Source organism: Lontra canadensis, unplaced genomic scaffold (assembly GCF_010015895.1).
Source record: "Lontra canadensis isolate GAN:19392208 unplaced genomic scaffold, GSC_riverotter_1.0 scaffold19, whole genome shotgun sequence".
Taxonomy (NCBI): Eukaryota; Metazoa; Chordata; class Mammalia; order Carnivora; family Mustelidae; genus Lontra; species Lontra canadensis.
This window is the reverse complement of record NW_022631013.1, coordinates 24,524,725-24,550,802: the sequence shown is the minus strand read 5'-3', so window position 1 is coordinate 24,550,802 and position 26,078 is coordinate 24,524,725. Positions and strand designations below refer to the sequence as shown.

The 26,078-nt window shown below is 47.2% G+C and overlaps 1 protein-coding gene across 8 annotated transcripts in view; it reads right to left on the bottom strand.

Moving 5' to 3' along the window:
* Positions 1-10,028: 10,028 nt before the first annotated feature.
* The window catches only part of PALM2AKAP2 (PALM2 and AKAP2 fusion), a 450,166-nt gene continuing 434,116 nt past the window's right edge, over positions 10,029-26,078 (bottom strand). For 5 of the 8 annotated variants that reach the window (XM_032860820.1, XM_032860825.1, XM_032860823.1 and 2 more), the window contains 3 exons: positions 23,416-23,594; positions 18,038-18,076; positions 10,029-13,610 (listed from right to left, as the gene is read on the bottom strand). In XM_032860820.1, coding sequence (XP_032716711.1) covers positions 13,512-13,610; positions 18,038-18,076; positions 23,416-23,594 — 317 coding nt within the window. In that variant the 3' untranslated portion in view covers positions 10,029-13,511. The remainder of the gene's footprint in view (positions 13,611-18,037; positions 18,077-23,415; positions 23,595-26,078) is intronic. The other 3 variants (XM_032860821.1, XM_032860826.1, XM_032860824.1) reach the window with 2 other exon arrangements.

The following is a 26,078-nucleotide window of genomic DNA, read 5'->3' as shown; positions in this document are numbered from 1 at the left end:
TGTGTTCTATGCTAGGGGAGAGTTACGTGGGGACTCTGGACTGCCTCGAGAGCCCTTCTGTGTGTTCTCTGTACATGGAACCAGAAACATATTGGTCGCTGCTGGCTGCAGGGTTCTGTAATTTCAGGATTCTTCTTGAGATGAGCTAGAAGCCATCCACAGACGAGAGCAAACTCAATGATCACAATGAAAAAACACTTCCAGGCAAGGGTCTGGGGCAGTTTGGGCAAAATGCTCCCGAGAGCACTCTCTGTGGTATTTCTCTAGGGAGGAGGAGTGTGGGCAAAGAGTTATTTTCAGAGTGTTTTAAAACACTTTAACAATTTCAGAGTGATTAACTTTGGAGCGATTGGGGTCACCGCTGGTGCCCCCACTGAGCACTGAGCACCATGGCCTGCAGGCCAGCAGCACCAGCTTCTCTGGGCACAGGTCAGAAATGGGGATCATCCAGCCCCACCTGGACCTGCTGACCCAGAAACTCTGGGGGTGAGGCCGCACAGTGTGTCCTAGCAAGTCCTCCATGTGATTCGGATGCCATCTCAGTCAGGACAGTCATGTCACAGACTGTCCCCTGCATGCATCCCATTTGCTAGATTTCTTCTTCTAGATTTAAGCAAAAAAATACATCCCGGGTCAGTGTTCCAAGCATTTGTATAGAGACGCTGGAGAACTGCTTAGTGGTTTGGGAGAGACTGTGCCACCGTGACAAGTTTGCTTACCGACTTTTGGTCCCCTTTTCCTACTCTGGGCTAAAGAGGGGCAGGGAAGAAAAGTGTCCCCTGGAAGCCACCTAGGAAGGGAACAGAGCTCCCTCCCCTTTTTTCTAATCAGCTCCTTGCAGAGTCAAGCCAGCCAGTGAAGCTCGGGAGAGGCCACCATAGTGGGTTACGTAGCGGGTTACTGCGTGAGGAGTCTGCGGACGGACAGAGAACACACTGTTTCCAGGTACCAAGCAGTTTCCGCATACCAGGCTCTGTGCTGCGACAAGGGTCAGGGATGTAGGAAGGTCACAAGCTTTGTTCTTCAAGAGAGTAAGTAAAGCTCCAACACATTGCACAGGCACACCTTGTGGGCTATAGCCATACATCTGAATCATAAACGGTTGTGCACACAGAAATGGGTCAGAGAAAGAGGGGAAGACTAAGTCAGAAATTCACTTTCTAAGCAACACTCAACTCAGTGAACCTGAGAAATTTTGGCTCTCCTGATTCTTAACACCACACCCTTCTCCAGTGAATTTATTTATTTATTTATTTTTTAAGATTTTATTTATTTATGTGACAGACAGAGATCACAAGTAGGCAGAGAGGCAGGCAGAGAGAGAGGAAGGGAAGCAGGCTCTGCGCTAAGCAGAGAGCCCAATGCGGTGCTCGATCCCAGGACCCTGGGACCATGACCCGAGCCGAAGGCAGAGGCTTTAACCCACTGAGCCACCCAGGCGCCCCTCCAGTGAATTTATACTATGGTAATGATGACCAGAAACCCGGAGAATTACAATGCCAACACCAAATCTTACCTAACCGCTGCGGTCTGTACTGTTTGCTCTCGTTTTAATATATTATTTAGTTTTATTAGAAACAAAATCCAGGGGCGCCTGGGTGGCTCAGGGGTTTAAGCCTCTGCCTTCAGCCCAGATCATGATCTCAGGGTCCTGGGATCGAGCCCCGCATCGGGCTCTCTGCACAGCAGGGAGTCTGCTTCCTCCTCTCTCTCTGCCTGCCTCTCTGCCTACTTGTGATCTCTCTCTCTGTCAAATAAATAAAAATAAACAAAAAAAAACCACACAAAAACAAACAAACAAATCCATGGTCATGGATGAAATTCACAGCTGGGCTTGTAGCATTTCTGATCACTCACAGAAATAGGAAGAACTCTGGCCACGAAGTCACAAAACACCTTTTCGGTTGAGAACTTATTACATTCTGTCCAGTGTCATTTAAAAAAGAAAAGATTTCTGCTTTCATTCAAAGGGAAAACTTCTTCCTCTGTAGCTCTGTCCACAGTGGGAAGGTGGGAAGCTCGGCTAGGGCTTGGCTAGGGCTCACCTACCTGGAGCTTCTCGTTCTCATCCTGAGTTCCTTGGAGAAGTTTCTATCTTCTCCAGGGCTGGGAGCAGGTGGTGGCTGGGAGGGAGGGAGGGAGGTGACGTAAGACCTTACTTGACTAACACCACCTGGAGATGGGCAGGGAAGGAGCTAGAGCCAACACTTTCCCTTTCTTGGTTTTGGAGACCCACCTTCTCCTCGCTGGGATCTTCCTTTGACAGGGGAGGGAGGATGCACTCCGCTCCAAATGGCTGCTCTTCTGCGCACAGGGTGAGGCTCCAGCTTCTCTCTGCTGTTGCTCAGCCCCTCTCTGGGCAGCCCTACGCGCAGGATCTAAGGAAACCTCGCACCCCTTGAGTGAGCGACCCACCTCTGCTCCACAGCACAGCTGCACCACGCTTCATGCCCACGGATTCTAGGGAGGAGCTCTAATGCCCACAGCCAGCTCTCTTTCCTACGTTGTTAGGAAGCTGACCACTTCCCCATTTCCCTGATCTTCAGAGAACACACAACAAGCTGCTTGAGGGCCCCTAAAATCCCTTTCCCTCAGCTAGTGGAGAGGCAGACCCCCCCCCCCCCGGCCCCCTCTGTGGGGGTGGGGCTCTGAACTCACTCAACTTTCTCTCCAACAACCGTCTGCTAATCCCCGACTCCTGACACGGGCGAGGTTGGAAGTTATGGATGGGATTAAGCCAGATTTTCAAGTGATTCCTCAAACCCACTCCTAGGTATGTGCCCCAAAGAACCGAAACCGGGGACTCAAGTAAGTACATGTCTATGTCTGTTCACAGCAGCACTCCTCAAAGGAGCCGAAAGGTGGGAAGAGCTCCAGTGGCCACCAGTGGATGGATGGATAGAGAGACAGAATGTGGTCTGTCCACGTAGTGGAAATACCACCAACCTTAAGACCGCAAGAAGCTCTAACACCTGCTATAAACGGGACAAACCTAGAAACCATTACGTTAAGTGAAAGAAGCCAGATCCAAAAGGTCACATACTGTATGATTTTATCTACACAAAATGTCCAGAACTGGCCAGTTCACAGAGATAACAATTAGATGTGTGGTTGCGAGGAGCTAGGGGAGGGATACTGAGGAGTGACTGTTCAAGGATGATGGGATTTCTGTCCGAGAGGAAGGAAATGTTTCGGAACTAATAGAGACGATGAAACGGTCCACTATTGGGAATGGACTAAGCATCCTGACTTGTTCACTTTAAAAATGATTAATTGTATGTTATGCGAATTTCACCTCAGGAAAGTATAATTTCTTTGAAGTCATGTATGCTTCCCCCAGCAAACCCTCTGGTTCCAGCTGGCCATCTCTGAGCCCATGCCTCTGTCTCACCCACGCGGCTCTGTTCTGGTGCTCGTCTCTTCTGCTCTACAGTGTCCCCTCTCTCTTCCCTGCAGGTGACGGATTCCCCACGGGTGACCCTTTGTGTCTCCTCATACACAGGTTGGGCAGAGCACTTGAATTCTCTTTGGTCATATTTATGGAGCCCAGGGAGTTACAACCGAGAGCCCTTATCGTGCTCCCTGTCATGAGCTTTTCCCTTTCTAGGTCCCCAGGCTGATTGCCAAGGACCAAGTGCCCTGAGCAAGCAGAGGGTTTAGGGGACATTAAGAATAGATGATGAGGATGCATTGAAAAGATAATGTGTGTTAATTACACGTTCATTACTTCAAATGTTCTGAGGCTGAAAGGACTCACAGGATTTGAAGGTTTTATGCTCAGGCAGCCTTGTCCCAGGGAAAGGGTGCAATGCAGGAGAGAGACACACATCAGGAGGGGTCTGACATTCTTGGGGACAGTCTTCTTGGTCTTCCCTTTGCTGAGTCTCCCAGGTCCCACCTCACCACTAGTGCACACGCAAAGAGCCTGAGCACTAGGAGCCCCAAGTCTACTTGCAGTGGACATCTCTTAGAGTGAGCTGGTCCTTAGGCACAACACAGCTACATGGTCAGCCTTAAAGGGTCAAAACACCCCATGCTCCACAGTTGTATCTCTGTGAGCATTATTCTTTGTGCTAAAAGACAAGGGAGATTCTGATGAGTCCAGAGGACTTTCTAGTTCTCTGTTCCTCTCATCTGTCCTTGTCACTATTTGTCACCCCAAAGGTTGTGCTGTCATAACTCTGGAAAAAGCTACGCTAGACGTGGACCATGGACTGGGAGAGGCTACACCACCCTAATCACAATAGCTTATTCCTTTAGGCTGCCTTTAGGTTGTTCCCTTGCCAGTTTCTGTGGCAGCAATGAAAATTCTAGAAATAGTTTCTTCATCTCTAGAAGCCAGTCTACTGTCTGTCTCAATGCCACCGAGGAGCCAGGGAATGGGCACACCCATGTTTTCAGCAACTGGCTTGGCTGCATCTCACCATTTCCTAAAGCTGGACCATGCCCATGACCGCAGGTCCTGGGGGTGATGGAGGAACAGGATGAGAAAGAAGCCAACTTAAATAAGTCTGCCTTCTGACCTTCACTGCTCCCCTTGGACTGTCATGTGAGAGAGAAATAAACCATGTTCCTTCAGACACTGACTTAATTTTTGGGTCTCTTTATCAACAGTCTAGCTTCACCCGGCCCAGTCCAGAAGCAGACATCTAGAACTAGAGTGATTCTGTAGAGTGTGTGTGTATGCGTACACGGGGACAGCAGGAGCCAAGGAAAACATGCTGTAGGCAAGAGAGAGCTGGCGATCATGTCTGTGGCCCACCAGAACATATGCATGACACAGTAGGCACTCATGATAATAAAGACAGCAAACCACGGTGCCTCGTTGGAAAGAGCTAGAATTTCAGCATGTGTTGGCTCTTTGTGACAATAGTGGCTTTTAGTGGACTGTCAGTGCAACCGCCCCCCCACTTGCCCTGACTTGGATGACACCCCCAATTTCCAGCCCGCAGTAGTGCCCTCTCCCTCTTGGCACTGGTCTGCGCTAAGCGCAGGCTCTACCGGTCTGACAGAAAGCAGAGCTGGCCCAGGACCAAGACCGGAGGTTTGTTTGCTGTTGAATCAAGTCTTTGAGAAGGAAAGTTGGGGAGGTAGGAGCACAGGCTCTGGCCGTGAGGATTGCCTAGATTTGAAGCCTCCTTCCACCCCTAGACTTGTCACGGGCACCAAGTTATTCAGACTCCCCGAGGGTGGGTTTTCTCCTTTGTAAGATGGAGACGATACTATACTATGTACCTCAAAGGAGTATTGCCAGGAATGGAATGAAGGAACCCACCGGCGCTGGCTCTTGGAAGGGCTCAGGTAGAGGCCTGCTGCCCTCTGCTGGCGGCGGTCGGCTTTCCGCCGACATGCGAGTGTTAAGTAAAGGGCCACATTTGGCCTCCGCAAAGCATTGCACACGTGGTGGCTTCCATTTTGGTGTTTTTGGTGTAGCTCCGTGTCAGATCTCAAAGGATTTCTGTCCTGTGTTCAGAGTGGGAAAATGTCCTGACTCCCCCGGGAGAGGCTCGCGGCTGGGGAGACGGCTTTCGCCCTAGAGACCATCGCCACCTAGTGGCCACACTTCATACTTGCAGGCAAAGGCGAACCCCCAAAAGTGAGAATCTCCACCCTTCCCGGAGGCGACTGAACCGCCCTCCCGTTCTTGCAGGAAGTTCCTTCCTCAGTGTCTCCTGGCAGGTTCCTAGCACCGTTTGACCCTCCCCTGATGAGTTCTGGAATATTTGTGGCTTCTCCTAAACATCTTTTCATTTGGATCTTCCTCTCTCTTGCCCAGAAGAATACCCACACTAAGGGGAAAAATTTAAAGCATGCTAAGACAGTGTGAGACCTGCACAGGATGGCCTGACTTAACAGGAAGGTGTGGACACAGTGCCCGACTTTGGAGCAGCTTTGTCCCCACATTCCTGATGCAAAGAGCTCCCCCAATCCCAGTGAAAACCATCCCGACAACCCCCATTTTCATTTGTTCTTATATGCACAGCGTTGGACACATAGTAGGCACTCAGTAAGTATTTGCTGACGGAAGGCAGGCCTTTCCAGGAAGTAAACTCCGAGCTCATCTGCCCCAAACATTTCTATTCATTCTGCACAGCAACTCTAGAAGTCAGAAATCCAATCTAGAATAAACAAATGGTCAAAGGTTCTGCTGAAAAAGTGGTGGGTCCCAACTCTGAGGTCCCTGTCTGATCCCAGAGGTTTGTCAGACACTGACAATGGCCGTGGAAATACTATACGTCCACGGCCATGGTTCACAACACAGGCTCTTTGGTGTCATGTATGTGGTCTTCCCAGCACCCCTCCTTCCCCTCCCCCTGCCACAGCCCCTGGTGACAGGAGTGGGCGCTAGACCTAGGCTGGGTGGTTTTGCTCTCTGGGACGTATCACGGTCATCGGAAGAGATGGTCACAGTCCTGAGCCCCTGATTGCTACCTGCTGTGACCGGTTCAGAACATTCAGGCAAATGATGGCTCTGTTAATGGGGCTTTAGCTCCAGACCTCTAGGTTATCCTGTTTTCTGATCTCCACCAATTATTCAATATTCAGGGATTTTGCAAAATAGTTGTTAAACCATCAGCATCTTGCAATCAGCCGCTGTAGGAATATTTATACCACAGAAATCAGCAAATGCTTCTAAAGATCATGGCTTCATCTCCCAGAAATAACCCTGTGTCCATTTGGGCTCTCTCTCAGTGTGCAGCTAATAGAAGCTAGAACATGCCTCTCTTGTAGCTTTTGCATTCCTCAGTTCACCCAAAAGTTTGAACAGCTGGGCCTGTTGTCAGCCAGAGGAGGGTTGAAGAGAGGAGAGCTGAGGCAGAGCCCCTCCCTCAGCCCCCAACACTGTCCTCTGTCTCCTGGGACCCATAAGATGGGCGGGTTCAACCCCTCAAGGCCTTTTATTCATTTTGAGGTTGCCCTCAAGAACTTTCTGGATAGAGTCAGGCCATGAGGCAAACACATTTCTCCACCAGGCTAGCAAATTCTCAATCTTGGTTGCAAGTTAGAAACACTTGGGGAGCTGCTAAGACACGCCCACGTTCATAGCCATGTCTGAGCCCAATGAAGACAAAAATACCAGAATATCTGAGAATGAGGCCCAAGTGCCAGTATCTTAAAAGCAAACTCCTGGGGACCCTGTGTGGGTGCGGCCAAGATGGGAGCCACAGCCCTGGGCAATGCTGCTCAAGCTTGCCACAGGTTAGTCTCCTGGGGTGCTTTTTAATCGCCAGCCCAGGCCAATTGAACCCAAACTTTAAAGCTCTCCAGGTGATTCAGATGGAGTCAGAATTGAGAAGTGCTGCTTTAGAACAAATAAGGATAATAAGGATTGCCTTTTATTTTGTATCTCATCTCAAATTATGCAGCCATGTTAATTAAAAACAAACAAAAAAACCCCCAAAAACAAAACAAAAAAACCTTACAGGGTTCTGATGTTTCTATCCGCCCCCCACAATGAAAACTTCTTCCAAAGGTCAAATGAATCCCTTGTTCTTACCCTGAAATCAGAGTCTGAATGTCTCTAGATATTCCGCTCTCCTGACATTTTCTTTTTAATTTGCTCGACCCCTTCGAGGGGGGCTCTTCTGGAGAGTCTGAATGGAATCGACACCCTGGTTCGCCAAGACCCACAAAGCATTGAGTTGGCGTGTTGGGTAAAGGCACAACCCCCCCCCCCCCGCCCCACAAATATTCAAAACAACCTGGGACCACATGTGATGGTATCTGCAGCTTATAAATCAGGCGTCCGTTCCCCTGTTTTCAAACGTTAAGTGGTACGCCCAGACCCTACTCATTACTTACTCTAGGTCGGTGATTCTCAGACTGGGGTTCCTCGACCAGCCGCGACATCTCCAGGGGACAGGTTAGAAAATTCTTAGGCTGCGTACGCCAGACCTACTGAATCAGAAGCCCTGGATACGAGGCCCCAGTCTGTGTTTAACAAGCCCTCCAGGTGACAGAGATATTTGCTGAAGCAGGAGAAGCCTCGCTCCCCAGAGGCACATCGCTGCTAGGAGCTGAAGACCACTGCGGAGACAGAATGTGGTCTCAGTGGGTGGGTGGAGAAGAACCAAACCAATATGGGAAACAGAGATTTGCGACTTTACTCTTCTGGGGGTGCCCACACAGGCATCCTAGGTTTTCAGAGCCCACCACCTGTGAACTGAGAACAAAGCAGCCGGATAATTCTCCCATCAAGTTTAACAGACACTGAGAATACTAAATACTAGATCATGGCAGAATTTTAAAAAAATCTTTATTACGCATTCTTCTTTCTCTGAAAGAAAACATCTGAATGCTTGGGCAACATTTTGAAATTGCTAGTGTGCCATCTCTGGGGATTTTCAGAGGCCCCGTTCTTTGCTTTTGTGTCTTCTTAGACTTTTCAAACCTTTTAAAGTCTCCCTTTGAATTCCCTATTTGTTCTCTGTGTTCCCAGCAGCCTAGTTTTAAACTTTGTGGGGGTTCTGTGCAGGGAGGGACATAACCACCACACTTTCTTGTGACACAGGCATCCCATAATGAAAATGAGCAATGCTCAGAGGTAACTTTGTGGCCTCATGTGTCCCCCAGTGATTGTCTTTTTGACAACCGATAAGTACAGGGGAGATCAAAGTGGCGTAGGGACGGGAGGTCTCGGTCAGAGAGCAAAAAGCCTGCACGCCCGCCATCTACCCATTAGTGGTTTTAATGCCTCCCATTGGTTTTGGTAAGAGCCTCCTCAGTGAGACTCCTCCTTCCTTCTACCTGGACTATGCTAGACTTCGCCTCCCATTCTGAGTGCCTGTCCTGTGTACCTTGACACCCCTGGCTTTGCCCAGCACTCTCAGATATTAGTAGTGACAGAGACAAAGAGGACCAGGACACTGAATCCAGAGCTGATCACAACTTCACTGTCTCAGAAGGTTGGAAAGAAGTCATATACACCAGGAGAGATGGGAGGAAGACTCCAAGGAGGGGGTGGGGTGGTGTGGGGTGCAGGGGAGAGGGGGAGGAGCAGGAGACACAAGGTCTGGGGCGTGAGTCATTGTGAGGGGCTGGATAGTGAACGGAGCAAGCAGCTGGCCACTCGGGGAGCAGTGGGGGATGGGAGGACAGGAGGAAATTTGGAGAGGAAGCTTTCTGATGAAACTGCGATCATCGTATGCTCTTCAAAGTGTGAAATTCTCCGCTCTTCGGAGGGGAGCCCAATACAGGTGCTGGAAATGTAATAAGAAAAATTCGAGCCCGAGAGCCAGCTGTGAAGCTTGAGTTTTACCGTTTGTCCTGCTGTTTGCCCAGCCATCCCTTTGACCTTGTGCGTCTACCTACCTGATCCAGAGGCCCTGTACATTCCTGAGGTCCCAACAGAGGTTTCAAGGCTCTAGCTGGGGCAGCCAGAGACAGCATCACAAAAGGGGGACTGGGACAGCCTGTTACAGGGATGCCCCACCAGCTAGTACTGCTTTTTTGGTTCCAAATGTGCAAGACGTGGGTGCTGCTGCACAGAAGTCAAGTCCAAGGGTGCGCAGGCGTGTCACCGCATGGCAGATCTGGCCTCCGACCTCCCCCCACCCCCAGTCAAACAAGCAGCAGTGGGTTATAAAAACACAGCACACACTGGGTTTTAATGAGAAAATAATTGTATACTTGCATTGAATGCCTCACAATCACTATAAAACCGAAGCAGGATAATAACATTTAAGTGGTTAACATACACAGGAGAGCCAGATACAGAGTATAATTTTCAAACACAGTATTGCTGCTTTCCCCACTCTCCTCCTCCAAAAAAAAAAAAAGTCATTTGGGTCCAGGGCAACACAAAATGAATATTGGCAGCTCACTCACTGAATGCTTCAAATTCAGGAAATTGGTTCTGTCACTAAAACTGGATATAGTCACCATCTCTAAACACTTAGGCTATTTTTTTTCAATACAGTTTAATTACATCCATTCTTTAGTTGTAAAAATGTTTAATTGTCTTCAGAGACAAGAGTCGACACTGTTTTAGTGTTTCTTGTTATGCTTTATATATGTGTGTGTGTGTGTGTGTGTGTGTATTGTGTGTATATGTGGACACTGATCTATATACTGCTTATATGTCATCGTCGAGGGGAGGCAGCATGCAGAGGTGTGAAGAGGCAAGGAAACTGCATTGTGTCAACCAAGTGGAACACAGCCCCGCCTCCTACCACTGACAGACCCTGTTTCCATAATTTCTGGATGAGAAAGCCAAGGCGTGTCAGTAGTTAATCAGCCCCCAAGGAAAGTGAACATCTATAAACACTGTGGAAAGGAACACTTTCAGGAAAGCTTTTAATATCTACAGAATCTAAACATTTGTTATAGTTGAGATTAACGAGCTTGCGTGCTATTTGGGGGCAGGGACGAGCATCAGAGGCGGATTTTCGGGACAAGCCTCTTCCTCTTGATGGATTACGCAGGAATGACTCTCCTCCAGGGGTCTGCTGCATCTTCAGAAGGTTAAAGGGGTTCATTTGGGATCCCAGAGCCTAGCATGGTGCGATGTACAAAGCCCCGTATTTTCTGAAGGAGTAAAAAACTCAAGAGCTCAGAGAAAATCTGGCTCTTCCAAGGGAACTGTAATTTACATTTTCATAGGATCGGGAGTGAGTGGAGCAAGGAAATAGCCATCTGTCATCAGAAGGCAGCAGAGGGAACAAGCGAAGGCTGGAGATGTAGGGGCCATAGGTAAGCAGCTTTGTGACTACGGGAGGGTCACGGAAACTCTGCATTTGTTGCCTTATCAACGCATGGAGCACGCACCCAGAGACTCGGCTCTAGAACTCTGCACAACGTGATTCATGCTTCTGGTCCAATCAGCTGGAGTCAGCGGCCAACTGGTCTGCCTCTAGAGCAATTCCATTAATTGTGTGACCTCCTAAGCTTTCAATCCGCAGCAAATTCTCTTTTTCACATGTAGGTGTTAAAGTGGGTGGGTACACGGCTTCCATCAAAACCCAACAAAAACCTGCAGGTTGGTCCTGAGGGCTGTTTCATCTTGTGAAAGACGGTGTTTGTCCTCTATCACGTCTGTATCACTACCAGAGGCAGAGTCAGTCCAGAAAACATGAAGCATGTTCCGTTTTTGGTGCCCCGCCTAGAACCACTTCACTGACCAGCCATCCTAGCTACTACCACTGTGCCCCCGGGGCCCCACGAAGGTCTTGTCCCAGCTGTTTTCAGTCCTGTGCCTGCTGTGGGAAGGCTGGAAATCCTCAGGCAAAGCAGCCTTCCTGGGTTCTCCCCATTTCACCCGTCAGGACTCCCCATCTAACACAGACCTCATTTTCCTGGGCACGTCTGTCTCCATGCCAGGCTCCCCAACTTGGAAAAGAATTCCTTGCCGTAGGGATCTTTGTTGTGTTCCCGGTGGCTAGCACGTTTGGCTGAGTATCCCTTCAGAATATTTAGGACAATAAACCATATAAAGATGGTGCCCACCACCCATCTCTAGAGTTTGGCTTCAAATGGCAGGTTCCCTTGGCAGTTTGAAAGGATCCTTGTGAGGTATCGGACAGGTGCATTTTTACTTAATGCCCACTGCTGGTCTGCGAATAAACCTTCCCCCCCTAAAGTCAACACTAGTCTATTAAGAGAAGCAAAGATAACGTGCCTAACATCTACATACACACTGTTGTGGCATCGCTACCTATCAGAGTAACATAGCAGAGTTTATGACATAACAATATAAAAACAAAAAAGAATTTTAGTGAGGTCTGGCTTAATTATTGCTTTTTTAAAAACCACAGTTTTGAAAGAAATAGGAAGGAAAAAAAAAAAAAAAGGCTGGTCCGTTTTTTTTTTTCTCATGGCCAGAATTAAAAATGTTTCTCATCCAGAAATTCAGGGCACCCAATTATGGAATACCCTTTTCATATTGCTTTAAATGACAGAGAGCAAAGCTGGCGTCCTCCACAGTGTACTAAGCTATGAATACAAAGCATGAGAATAAATACGGTTCTTTTCTCAATGTCAAATTACAAAACCGCTCCAAACTTTTCAATTGCGACTCATGCAAATACCAGGTTAGGTCAATTTAATATTACAAATACTGTATCAGGTCAGTGCCTCTATATCCCTTTTCATAAAAAAGAAATTCTCACTCACTCCCGACACTGGCAAACAGCTTTGGAGGAAATAACTGTACACCCTTGTCCCATGATCATTCTGGAATTTTCACCCTTGTACACACACTTTACCCAAACACACAAAGGCACACACACACTCACACATACACATACACATACGTGTACACACACAACCATCTTTAGGAATTGTAGCCGATTCCAAGCCTGCACTTAAATTTCTATTCTATATTTTTCTCTTTATTGTCCTGAAAAACGCTGGTTGCTCAGCAAAAATAGTATCTCTTACTTCCTTATTTTCCCACTTCCTCCCTCCCTGTTTCTCTGTCTACCTTCATGACCTTTTCTTTAATGTTTCCTTTCTGACTGATCCAAAATAATCTATCATTCTTCCTCCCAAGGTCCAGTTTATAATATAAAATATAGCTATAAACACCTTTTTATTTCCTGTCCTCTGCCTCAGGCAGAGTTTGCCCTTTTTCAATTATTGCCACTCCAAAAATATCCCTACCGTCTTGAGCCAACCTGTTGAATGTGTACAGGTTTCATACATGGATACACTCCCCCCATCCCATCATAAAAATAGTTGTTGCCCACTAAATAGAGCTTTCGTGTGAAGAGAAACATAATTGTGAAAATGTGTTCTCATGAACAGCAAATTAGTCAATACTCAAACCAGACGAGATCCTAAAGCTAAAACAATCCATTTGGTTTGGCTTTCTCCCTCCCTTCTCGACCCCTTCATGTAGAAGAGATTGTGTTTGCAACATGAAGAAACACGGTCTCCAACAGGTGGATTTTAGGTCTTGCCATCATTGATTGCTTCCAATTAAAAACAACTAAATGGAAGAGACATGGAATCATAATTGTCTCTTCCGGGCAGATAGAGAGAAAATTGCATTTCGTTTTATGGCTGCTGGAGTAAATGGAGTTATCCCAACACCTGGGATGCCATGAGTGAAGGTGGGAAGCCGGTGTAGGAAGTACCCCAGGCCCCGTGGCTTGCACCGGCGTGGGCTCTACTGCTCTACGTGGCCCTGTTACCAATGTTTGTCCTCATCACCCAGAGAGGCTGGTCTTAGTTCTGCCTGTGGCAGCCACGTTGACTCATTACTGCTTTGTCCTTTTGAGTCGAAGGACTGGTCCAAACCCAGGTGAGTCTTTGAGTCTCAAAAAAAAAAAAAAAAATCAAAAAATCAAAAATCCTTTCTCTTTTGACTCCTGGGTGTTTCTAGGGTTTGATGGGTGGGCTTCTTTTCACTGGATTTTTCATCATTGGTCATTGCAGCTTCTGGTCTACATAAGGATTGTGGAGTTTGTTTGCACTTTAATAAATATTCCATTAAAATGCTTTGATGTGTGGATTTCTTGGTTTCTTGGGAACCCAAGCACCAAAGAAGCTTCCTGGGTGAAAGAAGTTTGTTATTCATTGTCCTCTTCCTCCTGGTTGGCATAAATCCCTGCCTCCCAGCGCAAGGCCAGGGCGCTCTTTCTTCGATTAACCCGTGTGGCCTCAAGGACCTGAAGAGAGAAGGAAAAAAAAAATGAATCAGAGATCATGGATGTTCACTATGTACGCAAACCAGCTTCTCCGTTTCTTTTGTCCTTTCCCTCTCAACGGCATCCAAGAAAGGGAAAGTAATAGTGTCTGGTATGGCCAGGAGGTGGAAGAGACATGGGAAATGAAGTAGGATGGGATGTGCTGGATATGCATTCATTTCATTGCCAGATTTCATTTGCTGTTTGACCCATAGTTTTCAATATCAAAAGACTTAATTTCCCTGAAATGTTTTGCAAGTCCATCTTTTTCTTCCAAATTTTTATTCTAGTTGGTGAACATAGAGTGTCGTATTGGTTTCAAGAGCAGAATTTAGTGATTCAATACTTACATATAACACCCAGAGCTCATCACAAGTCTGGACATGTTTTTGAACTAGACTTGACTCTGCGTTGTGTTTCGATAACACAGTGGTTCTCTACATGTTATCCGATCAGTGCTGTCTGATGGAAATGTTCTGGATCTGTGTTCATCAACATGGCAACCACTAAGCTACATGATTGTGGAGCACTTGGAATAAGACCAGTGTGGCTGTGAAACTAAAAATTTAATTTTAATTAATTTTAATATCCTCACGGACCTTGTGACTACCATATTGGACAGCACAGGTTATCAGTTGTCTCAGTCTCTTTGTAAACAAGCAAACCGGAAAATAATCCCAAACAGCTGGGCCAGTGTGAATTCCATCCGTCAAACTTTGTGGACATACATAAGCCGTGATCATATTTATATCATGAAAGTCTATTTTGGTATAACTCAACTTCCAACAGAAACTAAGTGAAAAGAAAAAGAGCTTCCCAGGCCAATTAAAGCAACCTGAGCATAATGATGCGACATCAGGGCCCAGGTGCTAATCAATGAAATCCAAGGTCAGAAAATCAAGGACAGGTAGGCTCACCACCATCAGGGCAAGGCCTGCCTCCCTCCAGTTCACCAGAGTACTCTGTGGACTCCAGAGGGAAAACTTCATTCAGGCTGTTCTGGCTTTGGTTTGATCGAGATGAGATCCCGATGGATGACATTCAGGTGGCCAACATATGAGAAATGACTCAATTTCATCACTCGGCACCACAAGCAAGCCCATGCGTGCCAACCACTTAAATTACGGTGGCATTAGCTTAGAACATGCAGGTTCTGACATTAAAGTCTAGCAGAGCCAGCACTGTTTGATGATCCAAACTGCGGTGAAGGCTTCCCTTATTCTAAGAACAATCATTTTGGCAAGGGACAGAAAGGTGGGCAACTCCCGAGAAGCAGGGAGATGCGGGCTGCAGGCGGTCTTGGGCACGAGCAAGTTCTAGGGAGATTCACGACTTGGGGGTCCATCTCAACCTGCTTCTTTGGACACTGACAAATGGATAGACTTCCCAGACCTTCCATGTGCTTTCCTCTGGGAAGCCTTCCCCAGGCTCCCCAGTGGGGACAGCTGGACCTACCATGTAGGAGGCACTCAGCCCTGTCTCCTAAATGAATGTTCATCGCTAAGCAATAAGCCATGTCGCAGGGTCTTGTGTGTCCGCATACTACGGTCACTTATTCAATATCTAAGCATAAGAGACTGGTAGGGGCAAAGAAGTGTAGTTTAGCAGAGGATTCGTCTAGAAGGTCAGTGCATGGTAATGCGGTACTGAGAGAGGGTACTAGCCTGGATCAGGAAGTCCTCACTTTCTTTCCAGTTCCGTCTGGAACATGGTACTGTTCATGGCATCTCGTGTCTCAAGTTTCTTCATCTGCAAGATGGAGACAGCACCTGCCCTGGGTCGCAGGCATTCTCTGGAGACAGTGCTGACTCTGAAGTCCAGGCATGTCTAGATTTAAATCCTAATGACTGTGTGACCTTAGAAAAGTCACTTATCCCTGGGCCTCAGGTCTCTTAGGTGTGAAATGGGAATCCTAAAAGCTACAGTACAGAGCTGGCCGAAGGAATAAATGATACAATGTACATACGGCCTAATTCCCTGTGCTCTACAACTTTGCGAACTATAACGATTTCCATCATTATTGGAAGGGGGTTGTAAATGATGAAGTGTTCAGATATAAGGCATTTTTATAAGGAGCACTACACCATTTACTGTCTCCAGGTAATCCAAGTCTTCTGGTGAGGACTGGCTCAGGGCTGAAGGCATCCCACAATGGCCTTTTGAAGATTTAAAGGCCAAGCTCCTGGAGAAGGTATCCAAATGAGCATTTATTCCATAATTAATTCAGAAGACAGTAATGTCGTATGTGCCTATGTGGGTATGGAGCTGATGCCCTAGGCCGCCGTGCCACACTGCGGCTCAGTGCCCATAAGGAGTCTGTCAAAAGAAGCAACAGAAAGAACAATAATACTCCACAGGGATGGAGAGGGGAAAACGTTAAAAAATTTGAAAATAATAATAAAAAGTCTGATTTAAGGGTTTATCATTTTCACAAATTTAGATTTAGGTTTGGTGAGAGGGAGAAAAATCAACTCTCTAATATTAATTTTCTGTCCTTTGTGCTTGAGGAATTCAAGCAAATCGCTTGTTTCTCATAGAAATCAACAGACAATTGTACTTGGGGGGATGGGTAACAAAAGGCAGAGGGGTTAAGGAATGTCAGTGACTCCATTCACGTTAATATTCTGTCTTCCTAAGTCCTCTTCAGTTGAAGATAGCCTGGGCCCAGTGTTATCTTCCTTGGACATACTTGACTAGATTTCCGTTATTCTTAATTATGTTAACTCAAAGGGGATGGGGCCTAGGGCCTCTTTCTTCCACTGCCATTACCGAGATGAGAACCACAATTAGTCGCTGAGGTGGGTACATGGGATGATGTAACTTTTATATTTCATTTCTCATTTTATATCTTATGAAAGAATACTCTTATCTTTCGAACAAAGATTACTGACAATCATCAGCTCCCATCTCTGGTAGTAATTATTTTGCAAGATAGGGAGATTTTAAAATATATTGTGGTATAACTAAACACAACCATCCTGAAGAATAACGTGCAGTATGTAATGAGCGGGAGGATGGGAAAAAAGCCTTCTGACCAGTACTTCCCTCCTAGAAGAGAGAAATTCTTCCAGAGCTTACACAAAGAGATAATGCGTAACATTTACTGAAACATTGTTTGTAATTGCAAAAAAAATAAGGAAACAGAGAGAGAAGAACAACCAACATCATCAACAGAAGGATGAACAAACAGTGATATATTCATTCGGTGGGAAACGATACAGCAGTCACAATGAATGAGCCAGAGCCCTCAGTAACCCCATGTTCGCATCTAAAAACAATGTAGACAGAATAAAGGAGCAGAGGATGTAACAATGTGATATGTTTCTGGAAAGTTTTAAGGCATGCAAAAACCAAGATGTCACCCATGTAGACAAACATATGAAATATAACTCTAAAAACATGCACAGAAATGTTTAACAATAAACTGAAGAAACATCACCTCTCCAGAGAGAGAGAAGTGGGGGCTGGGGAGAAGTAACAAGGGAGCTCGAATGGTATTTGCAAAATTAACAATATTGGTATTAATTATTAATACCTGTTATTAATATTAATAATTTAAAATATCAAGCAAATATTATGAAATGATAAGCATGGTCAAGCCTGGATGGGTGGGCTTTATTGTTTTATTATCTCTTATCATTGGAACATTTGAATGCCAACTCCATGACGTTGGGGACTTGGTTTTGTCGAAGGCTCTATTTCTGGAACCTCAAAGAGGGCCTAGGGTGTCCTAGGTCCTCAATAAATTGTTAACTGAGAGAATGAATGAATGATTCTCCCTACAGTTCTGTATACTTGCAATAAGTCTTTTATAAATAATAAAATTCTAAAGAAAAAATACAAAAACGTGGTTTTGTAGCAAAAAAAGAGGAAAAATATTTAAAAATTAGAGGAAAATGAAAAATACTGTGATTTTTCATAGCACAGATATTTATGAATTCTGTGAAAAAGGAAACTGTAGAAGAAGGGAGGAGACTTGGAAATTCAATGCTCAAGGAGCTTCCAAAAAAACCCAACCAACCAAACAAAGGACTGGATCAACAGCTCAGTCCTCTTGAGCTGCACTGTCTTCTAACCACTCCAGAGTATCTTTGCTATCAGTGCCTGAAGAAACTAACATCTGTGCCTTTGCATGCAGACCCGTTCCGGATCCATGAGCAGGGCAAGGTCTTCTCTGGTCCCACTACACAGCACAGCAAAGCACAGCAGCAAGGAGCCCTTTTGCATTTACCCCAACATTTCCAGGCAGTCCCCAGAGTCCCCAGTTCCGAAAAGGCTGGAAGAAAGAAACACGGAGACGAGCTGCTTCCTTGCCCGTCTCCTTGAACATATCAGGAAACGGCAAACCACAAGAGCATGCACCTGGGGCAGGCATGCAGGAACACCAAGGCAAACAAGTGGAAAAGTACCTCGGAAGTCACCTTGCAAGACAGTAACTTAGAGGTGTACTGGCAGAGAGGGAAAAGAGCAGGGTTAGTACACAGCAGAGACACACTCGCACAACACCCTCCCCCAGCTGGAAACCGGCACCACGCTGGGGGTGGGCGGGCAGGGACGGAACATCAGGAGGCCATCACACACACATGCCACACTCGCTTCATCTGATATTAGTTTATTTAAAACTCTATCTTGGGGAGCACACAGATACCCTGCTATTCATTAATAAAAATATCAGATAAGCCATACTTTGTTAATTCAAGATTTGCTGCTTCCATTTTTATGTGTTTTGAATTAACAAGAGTCCTCCCCTCCCCTGTGTGCAGATGGCTGCCCACCAATGAGGTCTTCGATGGCTATACTGGATTTGCTAGACTCTATAGCCAATCAGCCTCTTCTCTTCCTGTAGTTCCTTTGAGCCCCACAGCAGTCTTGTAGCCCACTGTCCCCCGAAGAGAAGACCCAAAGCACAGGAAGGACTTGATCTGGATGCAAAGTTTGTGGGGGCAGATTCTGTGAGCCGAACTGTGGATGGCACCACCTAGGGAGGGCACACAGCCATCCCTGTCACTATTTGGGGGGCCTGGATGAGTTCCTGACAGTCGGGTGATCATGCAGGAACTAAAAAGACCCTTTAGTTCCTGTGGGAAATTCAAAGTCTCTGCAAGAAAATCTCCGAACAAAATGGGCCAGCTAAGGGAAAGGACATAAAAGAATGGACTTTGGGCAGCCCTCTCCGGAATTATGGTAACGGTAATGACCTTGTGTTTACACAGCTTAGGACACTGGAGGCATTTCTCAGTCTTGGCTGCTGGCATCCATGGACTGGTCGGGTGGGGTCCTATGTCTGTGGTCATTACCGGCTTCTAATGCGTAGTGCTAAAAATTACAGTTCTGTAATGGTCAAGGCTGATGACTCGGGTCTGATGAATTCTTTTTGTACCCCCACAGGGCATGAGCAGCTAGGAGAAATCTAGGCAGCACGAAACATCCTTGATTGTGGCTAAGCTTCCCATGGAGCCTGTGGTGTGGGGCACAGGACAGGCCTCCCTTGTCCACTCCCTGAGAGTAAGTATGGCCACAGGGTGTCTTGGTTTGAGGGGGAATGTGTGTGAGGAATTCTTAGAAAAGCACGCTAGCCCCCAGCTTTGACTTAACCCAGAAGAACAGGTGAGGCCTTCTCTTATTCCAAAACAGGCAGGGATGACTGAAAGATGCCTCAGTAACTATTTTGGGGGCAAGAGAGAGTAGAAACCCCTCCAAAAGTAGACCCTATGCTAGAAGCGGGGTTGGGGCTGAATGCCTACAGGAGACTATAATTTGGGTGCAGGTCAGCATCTCTGCAGTGAGAAAGGGAAGGCAAATCCACCAACTTGTTCAAGAGCATCACTGACTCAAGAACCCGTTCCCTTCTGAGGCCTAGGGAACAAGTGGCTAGAAAAACACTTTGGCCTAAATATCGTTCCTTTGCAAGGCACCAGGGAACCTTCTAGGAAACTATGATTCACCAGCCCATCGTGTGTTACAGGATGGACCAGAGATGGCCATCAGGCCCAGATAAGGGGACACTTTCACAAAGAAAACACTTCCAGATAAGAGCAACCCATAATCAGAACAGGACCATTGCACCTGGGTGTGTGGTGCACACGAGGCGCAGAAGAACCAGGCTGAGCGGGTGGATGGGGTTGCAGCTTGGTCTGCTCACTGCCCTCCCAGTGAGGCGGGGGTGCGTCCTGGAACATGAAAAAAGGTGCTTTTTTCTAATTCGTACAAAGGCCCTGTGGAGGCTGGTAAACAGCCAGGGTAAGGGGCTAAGGGTGGAGAAAGCAACATCCCTACCCCCAAATTAACAGAGGGGTCCCTTAGTCAGTGGGGCCTGGCCAAAGCCTTGAGCAGGGAGGCACTCCTTGGTGACCATATCACACAGAGCAAGGAAACCAACAGGTGGCACTTGCCCAAGGTCAGAGCTGGTAACAAGGGCGGCCATGTGGGGATCACGTCTCAAGAAAAGGGACCTTTTTCCAGTTCCTTATTATTGACTTTTTCACCAACTGTGAAAGGGAGCAGATATCCACAGGTGACGTAAGATCCCCGATGCAGTGCCTTGTGGGTAGATATCCCAAAAGAGAGCTGGGATTGAACTTCCCATCTTCTGTTGTTTTCCGAGCATTCACCTTGTTTCCAGCAGAAGAGGGCCAGCTCAGGGACATGAGAAAGGCCACCAAATACTGAAGCTTCCCCCACACCACCCCCTGGCAGGGGAGCCAGGAGCCAGCAGCCTCCTTCCGGTCTGGCATACAATTTTTTTAAAAGTGGGAAAATTTAAGCTGGAAATGAGCCAGGGACAGGACTCCAGAGACCACCGCTGCTCCCGGGTTGGGGAAAAAACTCATCTGTCTGGAATGGCAAGGATGTTTTTCTCGGGGATTGGCAAAAACCACTCATGAAAACTGTAGGCATAGCTTCCTTTGGTTCCTCTGTCTTCTCTTTCTTCTGTCCTTCATGCTCCATAGAACCATGGGTCTACCGTATCACGACACATACAGGACAACTGCCCCATTTTGTTTTTAGGTCTTCCTTCTCCTCAGCAAGTGAGTAAGAATTCTTTTCATTCCAGTCAGAAAGAACTCGCTGCTTCCCCTGAGCAAACACAAAGTTTGGTCCTGAGTGTGTGTGAGGGACTCATAGTGCTGTCAAGTGACCTACTGGAAAGAATATTGGCAGGTGGATGTGTCAGATGACACTGGCCTCAGGTGAGCCAGGTAAGGCTTCTAGAGGGAGGAGGAGCTAAGGAGTCAGGTTTCACCCTCAGAATAGTGTATGGGAACGGCACTGGGAAAACAGAACTACCAGCTTCTGGGGCAAGGAAGCCACTACACAAGTATCGAGCAATCCATTGGCTCCCTGTGATTATCCTTCTGGTAGAAGAGAAGATTAAAGAAGGGGCCAGAGGGGCACCTGGGTGGCTCAGGGGATTAAAGCCACTGCCTTCGGCTCAGGTCATGATCCCAGGGTCCTGGGATCGAGCCCCGCATCGGGCTCTCTGCTCGGCGGGGAGCCTGCTTCCCCCCTCCACCCTCGCCTGACTCTCTGCCTACTTGTGATCTCTGTCTCTCTCTGTCAAATAAATAAATAAAATCTTAAAAAAAAAAAAAAAAAAAAAGAAGGGGCCAGAAACAGCTAAGGAAGACAAATGAAGTTTGTTCATTCCTGCAGGGAAACTTTGACATGTTCCCCAGCGACTGATGATGAGACAGTAGAAAGGATCCCCGGGGTGAAAAGGTCTAAGGGGTGATCGAACAAGTGGCACGAAAATCAAGTTTGGCTGATGATCACTGATGTGCTTTAGAAGCGATCTGAGTAGGGTTTTGAGTTCTGGGTACAGAGGATATAGCGAACTGGATAGATTTCGCTCTGTTCCTGCTTCCCACAACAACAAACTCAGTTCTCTTGTAATCTCAAGGATGATGTAAAACACCCGGCTCTGAATCCAAGATCTGGGGATATTAATAGCCTGATTAGTTAACAGGTTTCTTCCTTATGCAAAATGTTTCTTTACTTGAGAAAAACTGAGATGGGAGCCTGCCGCTTGGTTGAGTAAGTGAGGGGTGAGGCGTGTACTGAGACGTTGATTCCAGGTAGCGTCCTGAAGACGAAGCGGAAAGCCGGTCTGGTGGCTCCCGAGTTTGCACGAAGGCAGCTTCCAGCTCTATCTGCCGAGTGAGCGGCCGCGGGCCCTTCCCTTCTGTGGGTAGTGTGTGCCTCTAACGGGCGCACAAAAAGCACCCACCAGAGATACGCGGCCGGTGCTTAGAAAACACTTGCACGGGGCACATGCAGAGTGTTTCCCTTCGTTCCTCCCCTTCCGTGCCAGGATGCAGGGGCCCCTCAGCTAACCGCCTCCACGGCCACTGATGCACAGTGAGGACTCCCCCGGAGGAAGCAAGCAAGCACCTCAAAAGCACAGGCCCCAGAAAATACCTACAGGGAGACTCCGTGTTCTCAGTGGGGCTGTAGAGAAGTGCCGGCCAAGGTGACTTCACGGGCAGAAGTCCCATGCGCTGGGGGAAGGAGCCCCAGCAGGAGTGTCTGCAGCAGCTACCGAGGGCCGGGCCCCATCCACCGTGCGGTAGGAGGAATGGCCCCCAAATGCGCCGGCTAAACAGAGCAGCCGAGGCAGCGTTCCAGGCAGCTCGGGTGTAAACCCAAGGGAGAGCCTGGGGAACGCAAGCGAGTCATCGGGCTGGTGTCCACGGAGGTGTCCACTTTCTTTATCACTAAATATTTTAAAAGCATCATTCAGGATCTAGCTTCGAGTGCAGAAACCTTTGAATTTAGCCAACCAGGGTAAGTACGGCAGTAAGTAGGCATGGGATTCCCACGGTGAGCCTGCAGGTTGAAGTTCAAGGTGACCCCACAATTTAGCATCCAAACTGGGGCGGGGAGGGGCCTGTTAAAAATTACACCAGGACCACAGGCATAAACCAGCACCATCCAGGCAAGCTGGGCAGTGTCTTCAACAGACCCAAGCTATTTGTGACCCAGGTGAAACTGCGCGGGCATGGGGGATGACCACTTCGATAAATGGTATGAGACTAAGGCCAACCAGACTCCCAGGAGGTCAGCATGGGCCCCCAAGGCTGGTCCCCGGGCTCCTGGCTGGGGAGACTGTGTGAAACAATCCTTATGTCTCTGACTGAAAAAAGAAACGCCAGAGCAGATGATTTCCTTCATGGCTCATGTGACTGTCACGGGCAAAAAGATCTCGAGAACCGAGGGTAGCAGGGTAGCCCTGTGGTTTCGAACTGTCATTTTCAATGGCTCTTTCCTGCCAAACTGTACACACACACTTGGGAACAGCCCAAAACACATTTAGCCTCTGGCACACTGTGACACATTTATGGGGATTGCTGTGAGGAGACAGTAGAGGGACGGCCTCGTCACAGTTCTCTAGAGAATAAAACGTCTATGGGGTGGGTCAGCCATGGTAGCAATCAGCTCCCCGGTACCCGGAGATGATTCTGGGGTGCTTGTATCCTTCCTCCTGTGCTGTCCTCATGTGGTTTTTTTCTAGACACCAGACATCCCCTGCTCTGGCCTCGCCGGCGGGTTCCAGCTACACTCAGCAGCAAAAGGACCCGCTCCCTCCGTGATCCACATTTTTGAGAAACAAGGCAAAACACCCAAACCCAACTCCAGGCACATTCAACGGACACATCTGAGAACTGGCTTCAGAGCCAGGACGCTGGCCAGACCACGGCACACACACCCGCGCCTGGACTGGGATAATCACACGCCATGTGGATGTTCACCCTCAGAGAAGTGAAAGAGGAAAGGAGGAAACACTTACACTACTATCATCCATTCTCTCACGCCTTTTAGATTTGTGTGTCTCATAGTCTTCCATGAGGGTCTGCATCAGATTCTTGGGCCGCTGGGATCCGGCAGCCTCTTCAGGAGCTAAGTCAGGCTGCGCGCTGGGGCCTTCAGGTGAGGGGGATGGAGGAGGTTTGACTTTCTCTATTTTCCCTGAAACAACAGGAAGAGAACACCCTTTCTAAGCTCGTCTGCTCATGACTGCTTCCGGAAAGAACACCTGTAAAAAGCAACCTCTGACAGAGAGCAGTACCAGAACGGTAGTTAAGTGTGGGTCGTTGTACTGCAGGGACTAAAGGTTAAAGATGATGTCACAAACCCATCCGACAAAGACCTCAAGGACATCAGTGCTGGAAAATCAGCCAGACCAAGGAGGCCTGCAGACACTCTGGAAATCTATGTCAGTCAGACACTGGCTCTGATTGTTTTGGGAATATGTCCTCTATCACCGATTACAGAATTCGACCGTCAGAGGTGGCGGTGCTGCCAAGCTTTTGAAACCCACATTTTACAGTTGAGGAAAATAGGCTCTGCAAAGGGGATGCCTTGCTGAGGTCCCAGGGAGCTGGCGATGGTTCCAGGTCTCTTGCTTTCCTCACCAGATTCTTATATCAGAAGTCACAAGTGCAGTGAGCAGCGGACCTGCCCAGCCTTTCTGCATGGACAGCACAGGACTACAAAACATCTGATGAGAGCCAAGCTTGTTGTTCTCAGGTTACCCCAGTCTTACACTGGCCAGCTTCACTCTTGCCCTTACCTGCCAGGGCCCTGAGAGCATACGGCTTGCAACTCTCAGACCTTAGGGTTGGAATACCAACAAAGGCAGGTTGGGTGTTGCAGAAAGGCATGAACCAGACTTGGAAAAGGTGAAATTTTAAGCTTCTGAAGTGCCCTACGAGAATTTTCAGGATAAGGACATCAGGTCAACTGTGATGCCATGGTGACTCCAGGCACTTTCATTAAGACTGTTTGTATCCTTCCCTCTCAGGAAATGCCTGGTCCTGACTCCTGGCCCATCATGGGGTGAGTCTCATTGCCAGAGCCCCAAATGCTCCTCTGAGAGGCATCTTCAGGTGCAACAGCCATGATTTTTCCAACTATGCCCATTACGGGAGACACAGATAGGGTGTGTGAACAAGGAATGTGGAAGGAACTCACAAATTACTATGGCCATTTGAGTCTAAAAGTTTGGAAACCACCAGGGGAGGAAACGGATCCTTTTGACCCCTTTCATTCCCAAGTGGAAGGTGGCTCATGTTTTTTCCTCTTCCTCCCTAGACTTCTAACTGGGCAACTGCTGTAGCCACAGTCACAAGTGAAGCCTGGGGACCATGTCTCCATGTGGGCTGCTACAGCCCTTTTCCCGGCATAGCTCCTTTTGATGGGAGTGGGATACCCTCCCCACCCCCTAGAGTTCAGAAAACCCAGGTTTTAATTCTTGCACTTCCATTCACTAGCTCTGTGTTGACCATAGACAACCATTTCTTGTTCTCCCTCTTATCTTGGGCCAATCACTTAAGATCTCCAAGCTTCAACTTTCCTAATTATAAAAAGAGAATTTGGGAAGTGCCTGGGTGGCTCAGTTGGTTAAGCGACTACCTTTGGCTCAGGTCATGATCCCAGGGTCCTGGGATCGAGTCCCACTTTGGGCTCCCTGCTCAGCAGGGAGCCTGCTTCTCCCTCTCCTCCTGCCCCTCCCCCTCCTTCTCTGTCAAATAAATGAATAAATAAATAAAATCTTTTTTAAAAAAAGAGAATTTGGGAAGAAACTTCTTTGAGGTCCCTTCTAACTCAAACTCATTTTGCCATTCTGTCAAATATTTCTGGCAAGAGGATCAACCTGTATTGATTAAAAGAAAAGACATATGGCCATCTTATTTGGCAAAGTAGGTGTAAGGTGGTTTTAAATACACAGAGCACTCTATCTGCAGACCCACCATTCCATCGTAACTTAGCGAAACTCATTGCCTTGACCTAAATTACTCAGGTCACTAATAAAAAGTCTTTTGATATTGACAGTAAGGCAATAAATATTTTGAAGTCCTCAAATTCACTAGCAATGGATTCTATTTTTTATTATGAAAACAGGGAATGCTATCATACTACCTACAGATCCATCAACTAAATTAAACTGTTAGCAACATTTTACCATGCCTTTTCCATCTATCTTCCTTCTCTTTTCGTACAGAAATATTTTAAAACAACCCTAGACCTTAGGTAGTATCACCCCTAAATGCTTAGTATGTGTCTCTAAGAATTCCCATTGACTTTTTAAGTGAAGCCTTAAGAAATTATACAGCATAGTGGTGGGCGTGCAGCTCTGGAGCTAGCCACTTGGGTTTGAATCCAATACTTAGCAGCCAAATCTTAGGCAACTTCCTGTTTCTCTATCTCAGTGTCCTCATCTATAAAATGGGTATGAGGCTAGACGTACCTACCTTACACAGTTTATATAAGGACTAAGTTAATATTTATAAAGTTCGTATTTCAAACAGTGAGATTCCAATGATCTAGTGACTATCTATGTGTAATCTCAAAGAACAATATGTCTACCAAATGAGAATGAGCAATTTCAAGGGTATATATATACTGCGTAAGATTTTTGCAATTCTTCTAGAACTAGAAATAGACACCAAA